General features: G+C 48.6%; 1 protein-coding gene across 9 annotated transcripts in view; it reads right to left on the reverse strand.

Moving 5' to 3' along the window:
- Positions 1 to 14,579: 14,579 nt before the first annotated feature.
- Positions 14,580 to 18,462, reverse strand: part of LOC140386893 (rap1 GTPase-activating protein 2-like) — a 618,530-nt gene continuing 614,647 nt past the window's right edge. For all 9 annotated transcript variants that reach the window (XM_072469730.1, XM_072469729.1, XM_072469728.1 and 6 more), the window contains one exon: positions 14,580 to 17,765. In XM_072469730.1, coding sequence (XP_072325831.1) covers positions 17,763 to 17,765 — 3 coding nt within the window. In that variant the 3' untranslated portion in view covers positions 14,580 to 17,762. The remainder of the gene's footprint in view (positions 17,766 to 18,462) is intronic.

An 18,462-nucleotide genomic window follows, 5' to 3' on the forward strand; every position in this document is an offset into this window, starting at 1 on the left:
AAGATCATGGCTGATCTAACACTCACCAAATCCACTTTCTTGCCTTATGTCCGTAACCCTTAATCCCCCGACTCATTAAAAACTCATTGATCTCAGCCTTGAAAATGTTCAAGGACCCCCACCCCACAGCTTCCTGGGGTAAGGAATTCCAAAAATTCACCACTCTTGGAGAGAAGAAATCCTTCTTCAAAGCCATCTTAAATGAGCGCCAGCTTATTCTGCGACATACCCTCTGGTCCTACACTCTCCCATGAGTGGCAACATCCTCCCAACGTTTACGTTTACCCTGCCTAATCCCCTAAGAATCTTATATGTTTCAATCACATCACCTCTCATTCTTCTGACCTCCAGGGAGTACAGACCCAACCTGGCCAATCTTGCCTAATATGGCATTCCCTCCAAATCCGGGATCATTCCAGTAAACCTCCTCTGTACTGCTTCCAGTAATAATTTATCTTTCCTTAAATAAGGGGACCAAATCTGTAAAAATTATTCAAAATGTGACTTTGTTACTATATTATACATTTGCGGCAACCCCTCTTTACGTTTACCACTCCAAACTTCTCTATTACCCTCTGCACCTGTATGCGAGTTTTCTGGGTTTTGTGAATAAGGACCCCCAATGCCCTTTGTGCTACAGCTTTCTGCAGTCTCTCTCCATTTAAGTGATAATCCGCCATCTCATTCTTTCTTCCAAAATGAACAATCCCGTGGCGTTGAACAGTTGGAATTTTGTTAGATTTAGGGTATTTTGTATTTTTCCCCGCTCCGGAGTGTCGCACCTCCCGCTGTTATGTTACCCAGTACTCCTGGTTACTGTTCGGATCTCCTGTTTAAAATGAGATAGTTTGAAAGCTGCCCATTCGGGTTAATTATGGTCCTGCAACCGGATTTTTGTAACCGTCGGCCCAACCCGTGGGTGCCAACCCCCCAGGATTGACCTGGAGGCTCCGGGGATTAAAGATCGACCTTCTGGACATTGGCCCCAGGCAAGTCAGGAGAAATACCACAGAAACGTTGAAAAGAAAATTGTGCTTTTTTTTTTATCTCTCCCGTTTCCTTGAACATTTGCATTTATTCATTTTAATTCAAAATATAATTAATGGAGCTGGAGGGAAACGAGGGCAGTTTGACTGGTTGGAGGTGAGAGGCCCAAGGACAAAAACCTCCAGGAATATGCCAAGCAGAGTTGGCAACCTGGGTTCCAAGTGTGAACGGCCCCCGGCGGCCCCATAGCCAGCTTGAGCACCAATACCGTAAGGATTGCATGATTCAGTAAGCGCATCTTTGTCAGGATCGTCGAGGTCCTGAGAACTAAAATAAACACCAGGAACATATACTGCCTCTTTCCTTCAATGTTGGATCACCACCTTCCTCTGACTGTTTTGGCTGTGGGAATCCAACATTTTATTGGCTTTGCTGATCGGGTTGCTGGTATTTGAATCTACCGGTAATCCCAGCTCTCTAGCTATTTTGACATCTTTCACTGGCTGTGTGTGTTGCCTATTTTCTCTTGCCCTGTTGTGTACTTTGCGCTAGTCTGCATTAAACTTCACTGCCCACGGCTCTGCCTATTTACGTGCGCTGTCCACCCCATTCTGTCTGGAACTTTGGCCTTCATAGCTAAAGGAGTAGAGTATAAAAGTAGGGAAGGTGTTGCTGCAACTGTACAAGGCATGAGTGAGACCGCACCTGGAGCACTGTGTGCAGTTTTGGTTCCCGTGAGCAGCGATGTAGTTGCATTAAAGGCTATTCAGAGGGGGTTCACTAGGTTGATTCCAGAGGTGAGGGGTATGTCTTATGAAGAGATTGAACAGTTTGGGCCTATACTCTCTAGTTTAAATGAATGAGGGGCGATCTAATTGAGGTGCACAAGATGATAAAAGGCATTGACAAAGTAGATGGAGAGCGGATGCTTCCTCTTGTGGGGTAATCTAGAACGAGAGGTCATAGTTTTAGGATAAGAGGCAGCAAATTTAAAACCGAGATGAGGAGTAATTACTTCTCTCAAAGGGTCGTGAATCTGTGGAATTCACTGCCCCAGAGTGCGGTGGATGCTGTGACATTGAGTACATTTAAGGAAGAGATCGACAGATTTTAATTAGAAATGGGTTGAGAGGTTATAGAGAACGGACAGGAAAGTGGAGTTGAGGGTGATAGGAGATCAGCCTTAATTGTATTGAATGGCGGGGCGGGGGGATGGGCGGGGGGAGGGCTGAATTGAGTACTCCTCTCCTGTTCTGAGCTGCCTGGTAATTCTGCATTGGCTCCTCCTGGCTTCGCATCATCTGCAACCCTTGAGCAATTTGCACCAAGATATGCATCCAGCTCATTGGTGATAGCTGTTCGACAGTTAAAGTGGTTCGACTTTGTATGTGTTTCAGAGGCAGTACAGTTTGTGACAGGGAACCTGGCTGAAATACAGCAAGGTACCAGCAGGGGGTGGGCTTTACAAGCACTCATTACTTTTCCCATTCTTGCCATGCAGATGCGACGAGATTGAGGCAATGTTTTCCCACACTTTCTTTCTGTTCTGTCTCCAATGGTAAGTCTTTCACATTCTTAGTTAAAGCCATTTGCTTAGACTTCCGGGTGCGGCGATGACCAGCTGAGTCGCACGTTTCGGCAGCTCCCGGTGTAACGGACTTTTGGGCTCTTATTAAGAGCACCAACGGCAATTTTAACAGCTATAAGTACTGTGCGGTGAACCAGAAGGGAATCCCCCCTGGATACGGATGGAAAAAGGAGAGGAAGGTGGCCGGATTGCGGTGGATCCTTTAGAGCAGCAGCAAGGAAGGCAAGCAAAAACCAAGATGGCGTCGGAAGGTGGCAGTTTAATATGGGGCCCTGAACAACACGAGTTTTTGAAACGCTGCGTGGAAGAACTCAAAAAAAAGGAAATGAAGAAGGAGCTGTTGGCCCCGATATTACAGGCGATCGAAGGGCTAAAGGAGGAGCAAAAGACCCAGGAGCGGGAGCTTCGGGTCTTGAAGGCAAAGGCTGCCGAGAATGAGGACGACATACAGGGCCTGGTGGTGAAGACGGAGATGCACGAGGCACACCATAAACGATGTGTGGAAAGGCTGGAGGCGCTGGAGAACAACGCGAGGAGGAACAACCTAAGGATTCTTGGCCTTCCTGAAGGTTCGGAGGGAGCGGACGTCGGGGCATATGTGAGCACGATGCTGCACTCGTTAATGGGAGCGGAGGCCCCGGCGGGTCCGCTGGAGGTGGAGGGAGCATACCGAGTGATGGCGCGAGGACCGAGAGCAGGAGAAATTCCTCGAGCCATAGTGGTGAGATTCCTCCGTTTTAAGGACAGGGAGATGGTCCTGAGATGGGCAAAGAAAACTCGGAGCAGTAAGTGGGAGAACGCGGTGATCCGCGTATACCAAGACTGGAGTGCGGAGGTGGCGAGAAGGAGGGCGAGCTTTAATCGGGCCAAGGCGGTGCTTCACAAAAAGAAGATAAAATTCGGAATGCTGCAACCGGCAAGACTGTGGGTCACATATCAAGGGAGGCACCACTACTTTGAGACGGCGGATGAGGCGTGGTCTTTTATCGTGGAAGAAAAATTGGAATGAGCGGGTTATTAAAAAAAAGAACGTTTGAAACAAAGTGGTGGGGCGAGTATGGGCGGCGAAGAAGGGGGGAAAGAGGAGTTTTATGTTATTAATCCTGCGATGTGGTAACTTTTCTCTCTTCCACAGGAGGTGGTGGGGGGAGGAAAGGAGGTGGAAGAGATGGGGCGTTGGCCATTGGGGGCGGGGCCAAGGGGGAAGCGCGGGCTCGGTTCCCGCGCTATGATAATCATGGCGGGAATAGGGAAGCAGGAAGGAGGGGGCATCGCACGGTGCGAGCCGAGGTCACGGGGGGAAGCCGAGGTCGGCCAAAGTTTGCTGACTTCTGGGAGCAACATGGGGGGGCGTAACTACGCTAGTGGGGGATCTAGCGGGGGGGGGTGGGAGGGGGGAATTATTGGGCTGCTCCTGCTGGGGAGAGGGGGGAGCTGGTATGGGGTGGGATGGGCGGGGGGGGCACCGCCTGGGGGGGACACAGCTGCGTGGGAACCGGGTGAGGAGCTGGAAAAAGGGGATGGCTAATCGACAAGGGGGGGGGGTAAAAAGCCCCCCAACCCGGCTGATCACGTGGAACGTGAGAGGGCTGAACGGGCCGATAAAGAGGGCACGGGTACTCGCACACCTTAAGAAACTTAAGGCAGACGTGGTTATGTTACAGGAAACGCATTTGAAACTGATAGACCAGGTGAGACTACGCAAAGGTTGGGTGGGGCAGGTGTTCCATTCGGGGCTAGATGCGAAAAACGGGGGTGGCTATACTAGTGGGGAAGCGGGTAATGTTTGAGGCAAAGACCATAGTGGCGGATAGCGGGGGCAGATACGTGATGGTGAGTGGCAAACTACAGGGGGAGACGGTGGTTTTGGTAAACGTATATGCCCCGAACTGGGATGATGCCAATTTTATGAGGCGTATGCTAGGACGCATCCCGGACCTAGAGGTGGGAAAGTTGGTAATGGGGGGAGATTTCAATACGGTGTTGGAACCAGGGCTGGACAGGTCGAGGTCCAGGACTGGAAGGAGGCCGGCAGCAGCCAAGGTGCTTAAAGATTTTATGGAGCAGATGGGAGGAGTAGACCCGTGGAGATTTAGCAGACCTAGGAGTAAGGAATTTTCGTTTTTCTCCTATGTCCACAAAGTCTATTCGCGAATAGACTTTTTTGTTTTGGGAAGGGCGTTGATCCCGAAGGTGAGGGGAACGGAGTATACGGCTATAGCCATTTCGGATCACGCTCCACATTGGGTGGACTTAGAGATAGGGGAGGAAACAGGAGGGCGCCCACCCTGGAGAATGGACATGGGACTAATGGCAGATGAGGGGGTGTGTCCTAAGGGTGAGGGGGTGCATTGAAAAGTACTTGGAACTCAATGACAATGGGGAGTTCAAGGTGGGAGTGGTCTGGGAGGCGCTGAAGGCAGTGGTTAGAGGGGAGCTGATATCAATAAGGGCACATAAAGGAAAGCAGGAGAGTAGGGAACGGGAGCGGTTGCTGCAAGAACTTCTGAGGGTGGACAGGCAATATGCGGAGGCACCAGAGGAGGGACTGTACAGGGAAAGGCAAAGGCTACACGTAGAATTTGACTTGCTGACAACGGGTACTGCAGAGGCACAGTGGAGGAAGGCACAGGGTGTACAGTACGAATATGGGGAGAAGGCGAGCAGGTTGCTGGCACACCAATTGAGGAAAAGGGGAGCAGCGAGGGAAATAGGGGGAGTGAGGGATGAGGAAGGAGAGATGGAGCGGAGAGAGTGAATGGAGTGTTCAAGGCATTTTATAAAAAATTATACGAAGCTCAACCCCTGGATGGGAGGGAGAGAATGATGGGCTTTCTGGACCGGCTGGAATTTCCTAAGGTGGAGGAGCAGGAAAGGGTGGGACTGGGAGCACAGATTGAAATAGAGGAAGTAGTGAAAGGAATTAGGAGCATGCAGGCGGGGAAGGCTCCAGGACCAGATGGATTCCCAATTGAATTTTACAGGAAATATGTGGACTTGCTCGCCCCGCTACTGACGAGGACCTTTAATGAGGCAAAGGAAAGGGGACAGCTGCCCCCGACTATGTCTGAGGCAACGATATCGCTTCTCCTAAAGAAGGAAAAGGACCCGCTGCAATGCGGGTCCTATAGACCTATTTCCCTCCTGAACGTAGACGCTAAGATTCTGGCCAAGGTAATGGCAATGAGGATAGAGGATTGTGTCCCGAGGGTGGTCCATGAGGACCAAACTGGGTTTGTGAAGGGGAGACAGCTGAATACGAATATACGGAGGCTGCTAGGGGTAATGATGATGCCCCCACCAGAGGGGGAAGCGGAGATAGTGGTGGCGATGGATGCCGAGAAAGCATTTGATAGAGTGGAGTGGGATTATTTGTGGGAGGTGCTGAGGAGATTTGGTTTTGGAGATGAGTATGTTGGATGGGTGCAGCTGTTGTATAGGGCCCCAGTGGCGAGTGTGGTCACGAATGGACGGGGATCTGCATACTTTCGGCTCCATAGAGGGACAAGGCAGGGATGCCCTCTGTCCCCATTACTGTTTGCACTGGTGATTGAGCCCCTGGCAATAGCATTGAGGGGTGCCAAGAAGTGGAGGGGAGTACTTAGAGGAGGAGAAGAACACCGGGTATCTCTGTATGCGGATGATTTGTTGTTATATGTAGCGGACCCGGCGGAGGGGATGCCAGAGATAATGCGGACACTTCGGGAGTTTGGAGAATTATCAGGATATAAACTGAACATGGGGAAAAGTGAGTTGTTTGTGGTGCATCCAGGGGAGCAGAGCAGAGAAATAGAGGACTTTCCGCTGAGGAAGGTAACAAGGGACTTTCGTTACTTGGGGATCCAGATAGCCAAGAATTGGGGTACATTGCATAGGTTAAATTTAACGCGATTGGTGGAACAAATGGAGGAGGACTTCAAGAGATGGGACATGGTATCCCTGTCACTGGCAGGGAGGGTGCAGGCAGTTAAAATGGTAGTCCTCCCGAGATTCCTCTTTGTGTTTCAGTGCCTCCCGGTGGTGATCACGAAGGCTTTTTTCAAAAGGATCGAAAAGAGTATCATGAGTTTTGTGTGGGCCGGGAAGACCCCGAGAGCGAGGAAGGGATTCTTACAGCGTAGTAGGGATAGGGGGGGGGCTGGCACTACCGAGCCTAAGTGAGTACTACTGGGCCGCCAATATCTCAATGGTGAGTAAGTGGATGGGAGAAGAGGAGGGAGCGGCGTGGAAGAGATTGGAGAGGGCGTCCTGTAGGGGGACTAGCCTACAAGCTATGGTGACGGCCCCATTGCCGTTCTCACCGAAGAAATACACCACAAGCCCGGTGGTGGTGGCGACTTTGAAAATTTGGGGACAGTGGAGACGGCATAGGGGAAAGACGGGAGCCTTGGTGGGGTCCCCGATAAGAAACAACCATAGGTTTGCCCCGGGGAGAATGGATGGGGGATTTGGAATATGGCAAAGAGCAGGAGTAACGCAACTGAAAGATCTGTTTGTGGATGGGAAGTTCGCAAGTCTGGGAGCGCTGACCGAGAAATATGGGTTGCCCCAAGGGAATGCATTCCGGTATATGCAACTGAGGGCTTTTGCGAGGCAGCAGGTGAGGGAATTCCTGCTGCTCCCGACGCATGAGGTGCAGGACAGAGTAATCTCAAAGACATGGGTGGGGGATGGTAAGGTGTCAGATATATGTAGGGAAATGAGGGACGAGGGGGAGATTATGGTAGATGAGCTGAAAGGGAAATGGGAAGAAGAGCTGGGGGAGGAGATTGAGGAGGGGCTGTGGGCGGATGCCCTAAGTAGGGTAAACTCATCGTCCTCGTGTGCCAGGCTAAGCCTGATTCAATTTAAGGTGTTACACAGGGCGCATATGACTGGATCACGGCTCAGTAAATGTTTTGGGGTAGAGGATAGGTGTGCGAGATGCTCGAGAAGCCCAGCGAATCACACCCACATGTTCTGGTCATGTCCGGCACTACAGGGGTTCTGGGTGGGGGTGACAAAGGTGCTTTCGAAAGTAGTGGGAGTCCAGGTCGAACCAAGCTGGGGGTTGGCTATATTTGGGGTTGCACAAGAGCCGGGAGTGCAGGAGGCGAGAGAGGCTGATGTTTTGGCCTTTGCGTCCCTAGTAGCCCGACGCAGGATACTGTTGATGTGGAAGGAAGCCAAGCCCCCGGGGGTGGAGACCTGGATAAATGACATGGCAGGGTTTATAAAGCTGGAACGGATTAAGTTCGTCCTAAGGGGATCGGCTCAAGGGTTCACCAGGCGGTGGCAACCGTTCGTCGAATACCTCACAGAAAGATAGAGGGAATGGAAAAGAAGAAGGCAGCAGCAGCAGCCCAGGGGGGAAGGGGGGGGGGGGGGGAGGAACCAGAAGGAGTCTCAGGGTTATTAATATATATGTATAATATGTATAGGTCGTTGCTATAAATAATTGTATATTGGATTGTTAAACCATATTTTTGGAGAGTGTTTATCTGAGACAAGGCAGTTGCCATTTAGTTTTAGTTTTAGTTTTTGTTATATATTATTTATTCTTTGTTTATAAAACAGGTCATTGTTATTTATACTGTTATATTATTGTGTAAAGGATACACAATGAACTGTGATGGTTGACCAAAAATTTTCAATCAAATATTCTTTAAAAAAAAGCCATTTGCTTACACGGTCTACTGATCGTTATGACACAATTACACTTCTTTACAGGGGGAACATCTGCGTAGTAAAGAGAGCTGTACACATTCTCCAATGTAATGGGTGGGATTAAATCTTGTTTTTATCAACTTTGTAAATGTCACAGGCCATGGGTAGCCTTTTAATTCTGTATCTACTGGTTTCACAGGAATAAATGCACATGTTCTGTGACATCCCAGATTTAGCAAGGGTACAGAAGTAAATGAAATGTCAGAATGATGAAGTCTCTGATCATTTAATTCTTAATCAATAAGTGTTAACCATCAATACCATGTGGGTTAGCCCTGCAGGCTCACGGCTCCGAGGTCCCAGGTTCGATCCCGGCTCTGGGTCACTGTCTGTGTGGAGTTTGCACATTCTCCCCGTGTTTGCGTGGGTTTCGCCCCCACAACCCAACGATGTACCCGTACCAGCCTCCCCGAACAGGCGCCGGAATGTGGCGACTAGGGGCTTTTCACAGTAACTTAATTTGAAGCCTACTTGTGACAATAAGCAATTTTAATTTTAATTTTCATGTGCAGGGTAGGTGGATTGGCGATGCTAAATTGCCCCTTAATTGGAAAAAATGAATTGGGTACACTAAATTTATATTAAAAAAAAAAAAACATCAATACCATTTTTAAAAATTGCTCTTATTGCCAATCTTACTCAGCTGACATATTGTTTGGTCAGAGTGCTGCACTGTTGGAGGTGCCACCTTTTGGACGAGACCTAAAGTTAAGGTCTCTTTCCCCCCCCCCCATCTCAATTTCCCCTTTCAGCTTGATGCAATAGATCCCATGGTAATATTTGAAGGAGAGCAGAGTTTTCCTTAGTGTGCTGGTCCACATTTATCCCTAAACCATCATAATTCAAACAAATTAATTGGTTTTACTGTTATGAGCCCCAGGGCTGGTGCGCAGTCAATTCCAGCCCCACTTGACCCAGAATCGCAACACAATTGAAATTCATAAATATTTCTTAGAAAAACACCCAAAGTCCTTTGGGCCCTTTAGCTGTCCATTAATTACAGTCACTGGGTTTGTAAATTTGAATACTATTAATAACAGTAACTGTAATTAAATACGCAGCAAATACAACAGGTTAATTATTATCCAATTCCTAACCCCACCCCCACTTAAACTCGTCCCACCCTAATGAGGGCGAGAGAGCAGTTTCTTTCCTCTGAGCGTCCAGCACTCCAACTGTCTTTCCCCCTGGCTCTCTGAAAATCATCCCACTCCGGCAGGACCCAAGCACTGCCTGTTACTGGGCAGAATGCGGCTTTTTGGCCAATTCATTGGCCACCAGCCAACCAATCGAACCAGGTCCCACCAACGATAACAGCAAAAATAAAGACGGGGCAAAAAGGGAATACAAAGGAGAATTCCCTTTGGAGGAATGGAGAATTTCCATGCTAGTGCACTAGGGGGCGAGCTTCTGAGCCGCATGCTGGGTTATGCTTTTGGGGTCAAAATTGAGGAAGCAGGGCAGTCCGGTAGCGCAGTGAGTAGCACTGCTGCCTCACGGCGCCGAGGTCCCAGGTTCGATCCCGGCTCTGGGTCACTGTCCGTGTGGAGTTTGCACATTCTCCCCGTGTTTGTATGGGTTTCGCCCCCACAACCCAAAGATGTGCAGGCTAGGTGGGTTGACCACGCTAAATTGCCCCTTAATTGGAAAAAATGAATTGGGTAATCTAAATTTATTTATTTAAAAAAAAAAATTAAATTGAGGAAGCATAGTTTTATCCTTCCCTGAACTGTGAGTACTCTGTAATAATGCTGGCAACGCAAAATTGAAAAGTGTTACATTCCTTTTCCTTTATCTTTTCATGGGGCCGCACTCCAACGCGGCCAGCATTTGTTACCCAAAATAGAGTGGTTTGTTATTCTATTTTAGAGTCACCCAAGTTACTGTGGGACTGGAGGCCAAACCAGGTGAGCAGGCAGATTTCTTTCTCTGAAGAACTTTAGTGAACCAGATGGGGTTTTAATGACTGGTTTTCCGTTCCAATTTTATTAACTGCTGCCATGGTGGAATTACAGTCCAGCCGCCAGAGCGTTAACCAAGTGACACTACGACTATGCCGCCATCCCCCTGTCCTAATTATTATTATTATTATCTCCAACACCCAGGCAAAAAGAAATAGTTGCAAAAAATCAAAAAATGTTGCCAAGAATTAATATTTGCTTTTCTTCCTACGTTTTAATGTTCGTATTTTGATACTGAAGTTGGGTGAATATGTTCTGATGTTGAAATTGATTCACCAGTGGATTAATACTGACATTGAACCAGCTTTTTTCACACTGTTCCAGTCCAGTAACTCACCACTGGCGAAGTCAGCAAAATGGGTTTCCTCCGGGTGCTCCGGTTTCCTCCCACAGTCCAAAGGTGGATTTGGTGGCATGGCCGTGCTAACTTTCCCCTTACTTCCCTAAGATGTGCAGGTTAGGTCGATTGGCCATGTTAAATTTCCCCTTAGTGCCCCAAGATGTGCAGGTTAGGTCGATTGGCCATGCTAAATTTCCTCTTACTTCCCTAAGATGTGCAGGTTAGGTCGATTGGCCATGCTAAATTTCCCCTTAGTGCCCCAAGATGTGCAGGTTAGGTCGATTGGCCGTGCTAACTTTCCCATTACTTCCCTAAGATGTGCAGGTTAGGTCGATTGGCCATGTTAAATTTCCCCTTAGTGCCCCAAGATGTGCAGGTTAGGTCGATTGGCCATGCTAAATTTCCTCTTACTTCCCTAAGATGTGCAGGTTAGGTCGATTGGCCATGCTAAATTTCCCCTTAGTGCCCCAAGATGTGCAGGTTAGGTCGATTGGCCATGCTAAATTTCCCCTTAGTGCCTCAAGATGTGCAGGTTAGGTCGATTGGCCGTGCTAAATTTCCCCTTACTTCCCTAAGATGTGCAGGTTAGGTCGATTGGCCATGCTAAATTTCCCCTTAGTGCCCCAAGATGTGCAGGTTAGGTCGATTGGCCATGCTAAATTTCCCCTTAGTGCCCCAAGATGTGCAGGTTAGGTCGATTGGCCGTGCTAAATTTCCCCTTACTTCCCTAAGATGTGCAGGTTAGGTCGATTGGCCATGCTAAATTTCCCCTTAGTGCCCCAAGATGTGCAGGTTAGGTCGATTGGCCATGCTAAATTTCCCCTTAGTGCCCTCAGAAGTGCAGGTTAGGTCGATTGGCCATGCTAAATTTCCCCTTACTTCCCTAAGATGTGCAGGTTAGGTCGATTGGCCATGCTAAATTTCCCCTTACTTCCCTAAGATGTGCAGGTTAGGTCGATTGGCCATGCTAAATTTCCTCTTACTTCCCTAAGATGTGCAGGTTAGGTCGATTGGCCATGCTAAATTTCCCCTTAGTGCCCCAAGATGTGCAGGTTAGGTCGATTGGCCATGCTAAATTTCCCCTTACTTCCCTAAGATGTGCAGGTTAGGTCGATTGGCCATGCTAAATTTCCTCTTACTTCCCTAAGATGTGCAGGTTAGGTCGATTGGCCATGCTAAATTTCCCCTTAGTGCCCCAAGATGTGCAGGTTAGGTCGATTGGCCATGCTAAATTTCCCCTTAGTGCCCCAAGATGTGCAGGTTAGGTCGATTGGCCATGCTAAATTTCCCCTTAGTGCCCCAAGATGTGCAGGTTAGGTTGATTGGCCATGCTAAATTTCCCCTTAGTGCCCCAAGATGTGCAGGTTAGGTCGATTGGCCATGCTAAATTTCCCCTTAGTGCCCCAAGATGTGCAGGTTAGGTCGATTGGCCATGCTAAATTTCCCCTTAGTGCCCCAAGATGTGCAGGTTAGGTTGATTGGCCATGCTAAATTTCCCCTTAGTGCCCCAAGATGTGCAGGTTAGGTCGATTGGCCATGCTAAATTTCCCCTTAGTGCCCCAAGATGTGCAGGTTAGGTCGATTGGCCATGCTAAATTTCCCCTTAGTGCCCTAAGATGTGCAGGTTAGGTCGATTGGCCATGCTAAATTTCCCCTTAGTGCTCAAAGATGTGCAGGTTAGGTCGATTGGCCATGCTAAATTTCCCCTTAGTGCCCTAAGATGTGCAGGTTAGGTCGATTGGCCATGCTAAATTTCCCCTTAGTGCCCTAAGATGTGCAGGTTACGTGGATTGGCTGAGCTAAATTGCCCCTTAGTGTGCAAAGGTGTGCAGGGTGGGTGGGGTTACGGGGATAGGGGATATAATCCGAGCTACGAAGGCTTATTCCATCAAACATTTAGAGCCACAACAGTTTGCTGATATCCCCTCTAGAAGATGCAGTTTTGTGCCTCAATGACGTTTTCTCAGACTTGACCATCTCAATGGTATCGTGCGGTAACTGTTTGCTGGATTTTGCCTCGAGAGTTCTAAAATTGGATTTTGGGGGGAAACCGGGGACTGGCTTCTCCGGCCCGCCGCGCCACATTTCTGCCCCGACCCGTTGGCGGGATCCTCCGTCACACCGTCCGGTCAATCGGGTTTCCCATTGTGGGGCAGCCCCATGCCGTCGGGAAACCGTCAGGCGGCGGCAAAACAGAGAATCCCGACGGCGGAGAATCCCGCCCAAGGTGTCTCAGTGAGGTCAGGGAACTGGGTATATTTTGTGAACAACAGGTAACTTCAGATAAAACAGTATGTTTAGTTATTCATATACGTTAGTGTCAAAGTGTATGTTAGTCTTGTGTGACTTTTCTTCTTTGCAGTAATCAATATTCTTTATTAATTGTTCACTCAACGACTGGACTGGTTCCTCACTGGGTTGTCCGCGGTTCCTCACATTGTTCCAAACAAAAATACACCACTGAGAACCAGTGTTTCAAGTTATCCTTCGGGGTTTTGAGACACCCTCGCAGGTAACATCAGCGGGGATTTTATCAGGCGATAAAGGAGAGTCGATGGCAGAGTACATTTGGATTTTCAGAAGGCTTCTGATAAAATATAATGTGGAAAAACGTGAGCAAATCTACTTTGTTAGAAGGTACAGAGTATTTCCTAAAGGGTGAGAAATTAGAAAGTGTACATGTCCCCGTGGCAAGCGTGTGTTTGAGCGAGACGAGTTCACCGGGCAGTGGGTTGCACAGGGGAACGGGGCAGGGGTGCCCACTGTCACCGTTGTTATTCACGCTGGCGATTGAACCCTTGGTGATGGCCCCTTCTTGGGTCTGGTGAGTGGCGAGGGATTGTGAGGGCTGGCAGGGGGCCCCAGGTGCCTGTTGTATGCAGACGACCTGCTGTTGTTTGTATCGGCCCCGCTGGATAGTCCGGTGAGGATCATTGGCCTGTTAAAGAGGTTTGAGGCATTTTCAGGATATAATCTGAATTTTGGGAAGAATGAGGTCATTCCGGTGAATGCGGTGGGGCGGGAGGCACTGCCATTTAAGGTAGCTAGAGAGAGGTTGAGGTATTTGGGGATTCGGGTGATGCGTGAGAGGGCCACGATGCTCAGGTGGAGTTTGACGGCGCTAGTGGAGGAGGTTCAGGGGGATTTTAAGAGGTGGGACACTTTGCACTTGACATTGGCAGGGAGGGTGCAGGTGGTGAAGATGAATGTTCTGCAGAGGGTCCTGTACCTAATCCCATATTACTCCACACGGACAGTGACCCAGAGCCGGGATCGAACCTGGGACCTCGGTGCCGTGAGGCAGCAGTGCGAACCGCTGCGCCACCGTGCTGCCCTTAAAGAATTGTTAACACTCCCCGTTGAGAGGCATTTAGTGAAAATTGGTAAGATTCCTCTGCTGCACCATTTCCTATTTTGTTTTCTGGTGTGTACACTTGGTCACGTTTATAGTTGAATAGGCTGCTGACCAAACTCAAACGAGAACCTTTGCTTCTTTGGCCAGTTGCTGGAGGGCTGTTGCCAGAGGAGAAAAACCAAACAGAAAAACTGCTTTCAGCAGGTTGTCCATGTCAGACTTGGGAGCTTGTGATCATTCATTAGTTACACTTACTGTTTAATGGGGGTGGTTGTGCAAGGCTCCACAAACTGTGCATCGCAACAGCAGAAAAGTCAATTGCGCGACGTTCACTCGACACGCTGGAGCTTGTCTGCTATTTTGACTGCCTGGCAGATTACTCCACACCTTTGGCCTTCTTTTTAGGCTGTATCTGGGGATGGAGGGTGAGTGGCTTTGTAGCTGACAACCTCACAGGCACTTCATTGTACGATAAAAAATATGCGGCACAGAAAGAGGTCATTGGCCTCAACTGGTCTCCACTGTGACCTCACTTCCGCCAACGTCTCCTGGAACATGTCGAGCGAGAGACGACAACCCGGGCCTACCAGCTTGTTAACGAGCTGACTGCAAATAAAGAAAGTACGTAGTTCACGACTCAAATTGTTTTGACACAAAATACATTTATTATCGTGTAGCGTCACACAGAAACACGCCAACAGGGAACCAAATGTACAAACAAGGAAATTGAGATCCTCCAATTTTTGCATCACGACAAAAGAAATTTGCCAAAGTAGCAATAAATTAATTGTACAATATTTACATCTGTGGATAGATCAGGCAGCTTTACAAAGCTCTGCTACATCCTCAATATCAGTTCCGTGTGTTGGTTCCTGCACAGCATCCGCTCATCCGTGTTCACCTCATAATGGCCTCAACTGTAGGCCTCGGTTCCACTGACTCAAGTTTCAAGTCTTTTGCATTCCGTGCTTGATCCTCAACCTTAGCAGGATTGTAAGATGTTACCCACTGGAGCATGTTTATGTGTGTGTGTGTGAGAGAGAGTGAGACAGAAGAAAAATCACGTTGCAATGGACAAGTTGCAGCCTTTGATGTTAAATGATTCCACTGACCACAAGAAGAGACATGCTTTTAATGGCATCGCACCTTTGAATGCCGATGACATCATTAGGCGCTTCACAAACAGCCGGTCAAAGAGCTAGGACAAAATGGCCAACAAGACCGAAGGGGGTTTCTAATGGCAGAGACCGAAACGAAAATAGAGGGGGGGTTTAGGGCGAACATTTCAGAGAGAGAATGTGAGAAAGCTGCCGCTTCCGGCACCATGGTGTAGTGGAGAGAAGGACAGTGCACTACGGTGCGACATCGGAAATGCTCGTGCGTGAGATCTACGCAGTCAAGCTTCGCTGACGGAACGTTGTCTGCCAAGTCCATCTCCCTTTGGACCCGCAATAACCCAGCTCCGTTCGTGGGCAGGGAGGACAAAAGGGCTGGACGACCCTCTCATTGACCTCCCATGAGAAAGTCTGCGTGGTTTTCCCAACCCTTGAGTGCCAAGCTGAACAGACCGCCTGATCAAGGAAACCGTGGTCGACACACTACAGCGTCCGAACGCAAGTTACTGTGAAAAGCCCCCTAGTCGCCACATTCCGGCGCCTGTTCGGGGAGGCTGTTACGGGAATCGAACCGTGCTGCTGGCCTGCCTTCAAAGCCAGCGATTTAGCCCTGTGCTAAACAGCCCCTAAAACTTGAGAAAATCAAGCTGGCAGAACTGACATTAGAAACCAAGCAATCTGGTTTTAGACTAAGTCGATACTTGTAACGATTAAGTGGCGCGTGTTTATTTTGAGGGTAGTTTCCTTGGTTTCTATTTCTCTGCTTAATCATTCCCCTTGCTAACCTGGGCTCGCCGTGACCCCTGCGATGTCGTTCGATAACTGGATTTATTTAAGTGCAGCCCTGCGGTGAATATTTCCTTTGCTTGCAGAAAGTGAGAGAGTGTGCAGGGAGGGGTGGGGATCCAGGTTCTAGACTACCAATAACACCCCCCCCTTACACCACTGGGGAAGAAAGGCTTTCCAAGATGCAAGAACCAAACTGAATTCTGTCCCATGAGGGTGGCGTGGCTGATTAAATGACCAAAAGATTCTCGCAAATTCCTTTCAGACCTTCGTGACCATTTACGCAGGCTTCGAAAGGCTTTTACCAATCAAATGTGAGTTTTGCTTTTCTTGCCGATTTCTAAAGCTGCCCGGAGCAGCACTGGGGAAATAAAATGAACCACAGAATGGCCGTCAGCTCTTGCAGGGGTGGAGGAGAGTCCGCACAAAACTGCGGCATGGCTAACCATGGCTTGTAAAGCAAGCCTTGGATTGAGAATCGAGCTTTCTTTCTGTGCATTTTCTCTCCATATTGAAATGTTCACCTTCAGGATAGGGACAGTGAGCTCAGTATTATAAATTTGGGGTGGAAGTCGAATCATTCGCACATGGCGGTGGTTGGAGAATGGTTGGAGAGGGGGGGCGTTATTAACACACGAGTCGATGGTAAGAGTACAAGCCGGCCAAGGAGGTGGCATTAGTATATGTTGCTGCTTTTCAACCTTGGACATGGTGGTAGAGAGATGGAGTGGGTAGGCACCTCAGGTCATGTTCACTTCAGTTCCTAATCCTAGCAAGGGGTGGGAAGCCATTGTTACCACCCAGTGCCCAGCTCTGTATGGCAACCTGGGAACAGGCCGTGTGGCAGGCCTCTGACCTTCTAAAGCCACAGGCTGCACGGACAGAGAGAAGGGGGTGAAAAAATGACAGAAAATTGGACAAGAAAAGACGGATAAAACCTCCGAAAAGGTATTTAAATCAAATTGCGCTGGAAACAAACAAAAATGTCTTGTTGAACATTTTAGCCTCGTGTAGACGTTTTCCTGTAATCCTCAAAAATCCTCGCCCAGGACCAAAGAGGCAGATTTTTACTTTGCACGTCCATCACACTAAAATGTAACATCAGATATACAGACGAAAAACCAAGCAGGGCACAAGGAACATCTTTGTAAATTGGCACTGTAAACATGGCGGATAACAGGTCACAACACACAGTTTAGGCTCTGGTACAATTATTGTGCAAAGCAACATTGGCAGGGATTCAGGTATGGCCACACCACCGTCTCAGGGCAACTAGGCAAGTTGAGGGGTGTGGGGTGGGGGCGGATGTGTTCGAACATCGACATCCCTGGCTTTGCTACCCTTTGGTGGGAGGCAGTCAGTTCACCTCGGGGCTTCACTCTTGTGCTCAGAAATCTCTGGCAGCTCTGCTTTTAAGAGACACAGATGCTCCTTCAATATCTGTCCCAGGTACTTTGGTCGCAAGATATGCGAGGGAGGAACCTTATGGCTTTTGACACAAAACCTACACAGTACGAGTGCCCAAGAGCTTCAGATGGCTGCAGCACCTAGCAGGGACGTCAATGAACACGGAGATGCTGAAAGTGACCCACACCACATGCAGTGCTGACTTATACTTACATTGGACTGTCGATGTACCTAAACTGTCAAAGTCACACATCTCCGAGGGGACCCTGAATAGTTTCGCTGCGAAGGTGGAGTGGATTACCTGAACCCCTGTAACAGCAGATATAGGACAGGGCTTCCTGGCGAACTACATCCTCCCTGGATAGAGCAAGGTGCGTTTTTTAGATGCAGGAGGGACAAGTGCAGCTCAAGGTGAACCGGCTGTAGCTACATTGTCGCTGAATGCAAGTTTCCACTAGCTGTTGGAGGGTCTGAAGGGCGCCTCTTACTGTTAGCTGGATTATCCCTGAAATGGTGTTCACTGAAAAATAATACATGAATTACTTCCTTTCCAGTGAGCAGAGGCCACAGTTCAAGGTCAATAAAATGACTTTTCTTCAAAATAAACTTTGTCAGCAGTTTAAAAACCAGGGCCTAGACATTAATGATAATAATAATCTTTATTATTGTCACAAGTAGGCGTACATTAACACTGCAATGAGGTTACTGTGAAAAGCCCCTAGTCGCCACATTCCAACGCCTGTTCGGGGACACTGAGGGAGAATTCAGAATGTCCAATTGACCTAACAAGCACGTCTTTCGGGACTTGTGGGCGGAAACCGGAGCACCTGGAGGAAACCCACGCAGACACGGGGAGAACGCGCAGACTCCACACAGACAGTGACCCAAGCGGGAATCGAACCTGGGACCCTGGCGCTATGAAACAGCAGTGTTAACCACTGTGCTACCGTGCTCTGTGTAATATTGACAGAGAGATTCTTAATGCTTTTTTGTGCATTTGCTTTGTCTGCTGTTTCAAACCGATCTTGACCTGTTCACTTTAATAAGCTTAAGATCTAAATTATAACTGCAGAGAATAGAATTAGATATCAGCCTGTACTATAATGTAACGTTTAATTTACATTCTGGGATACTGGTCGCTGGTAAACACCTGACGATGGGACACGGGGTGAGCAAGAAAAGTGGCACCTCTTTCTCCAAAACATTCACTCTGCCCT

This window comes from Scyliorhinus torazame, chromosome 12 (assembly GCF_047496885.1).
Source record: "Scyliorhinus torazame isolate Kashiwa2021f chromosome 12, sScyTor2.1, whole genome shotgun sequence".
Taxonomy (NCBI): Eukaryota; Metazoa; Chordata; class Chondrichthyes; order Carcharhiniformes; family Scyliorhinidae; genus Scyliorhinus; species Scyliorhinus torazame.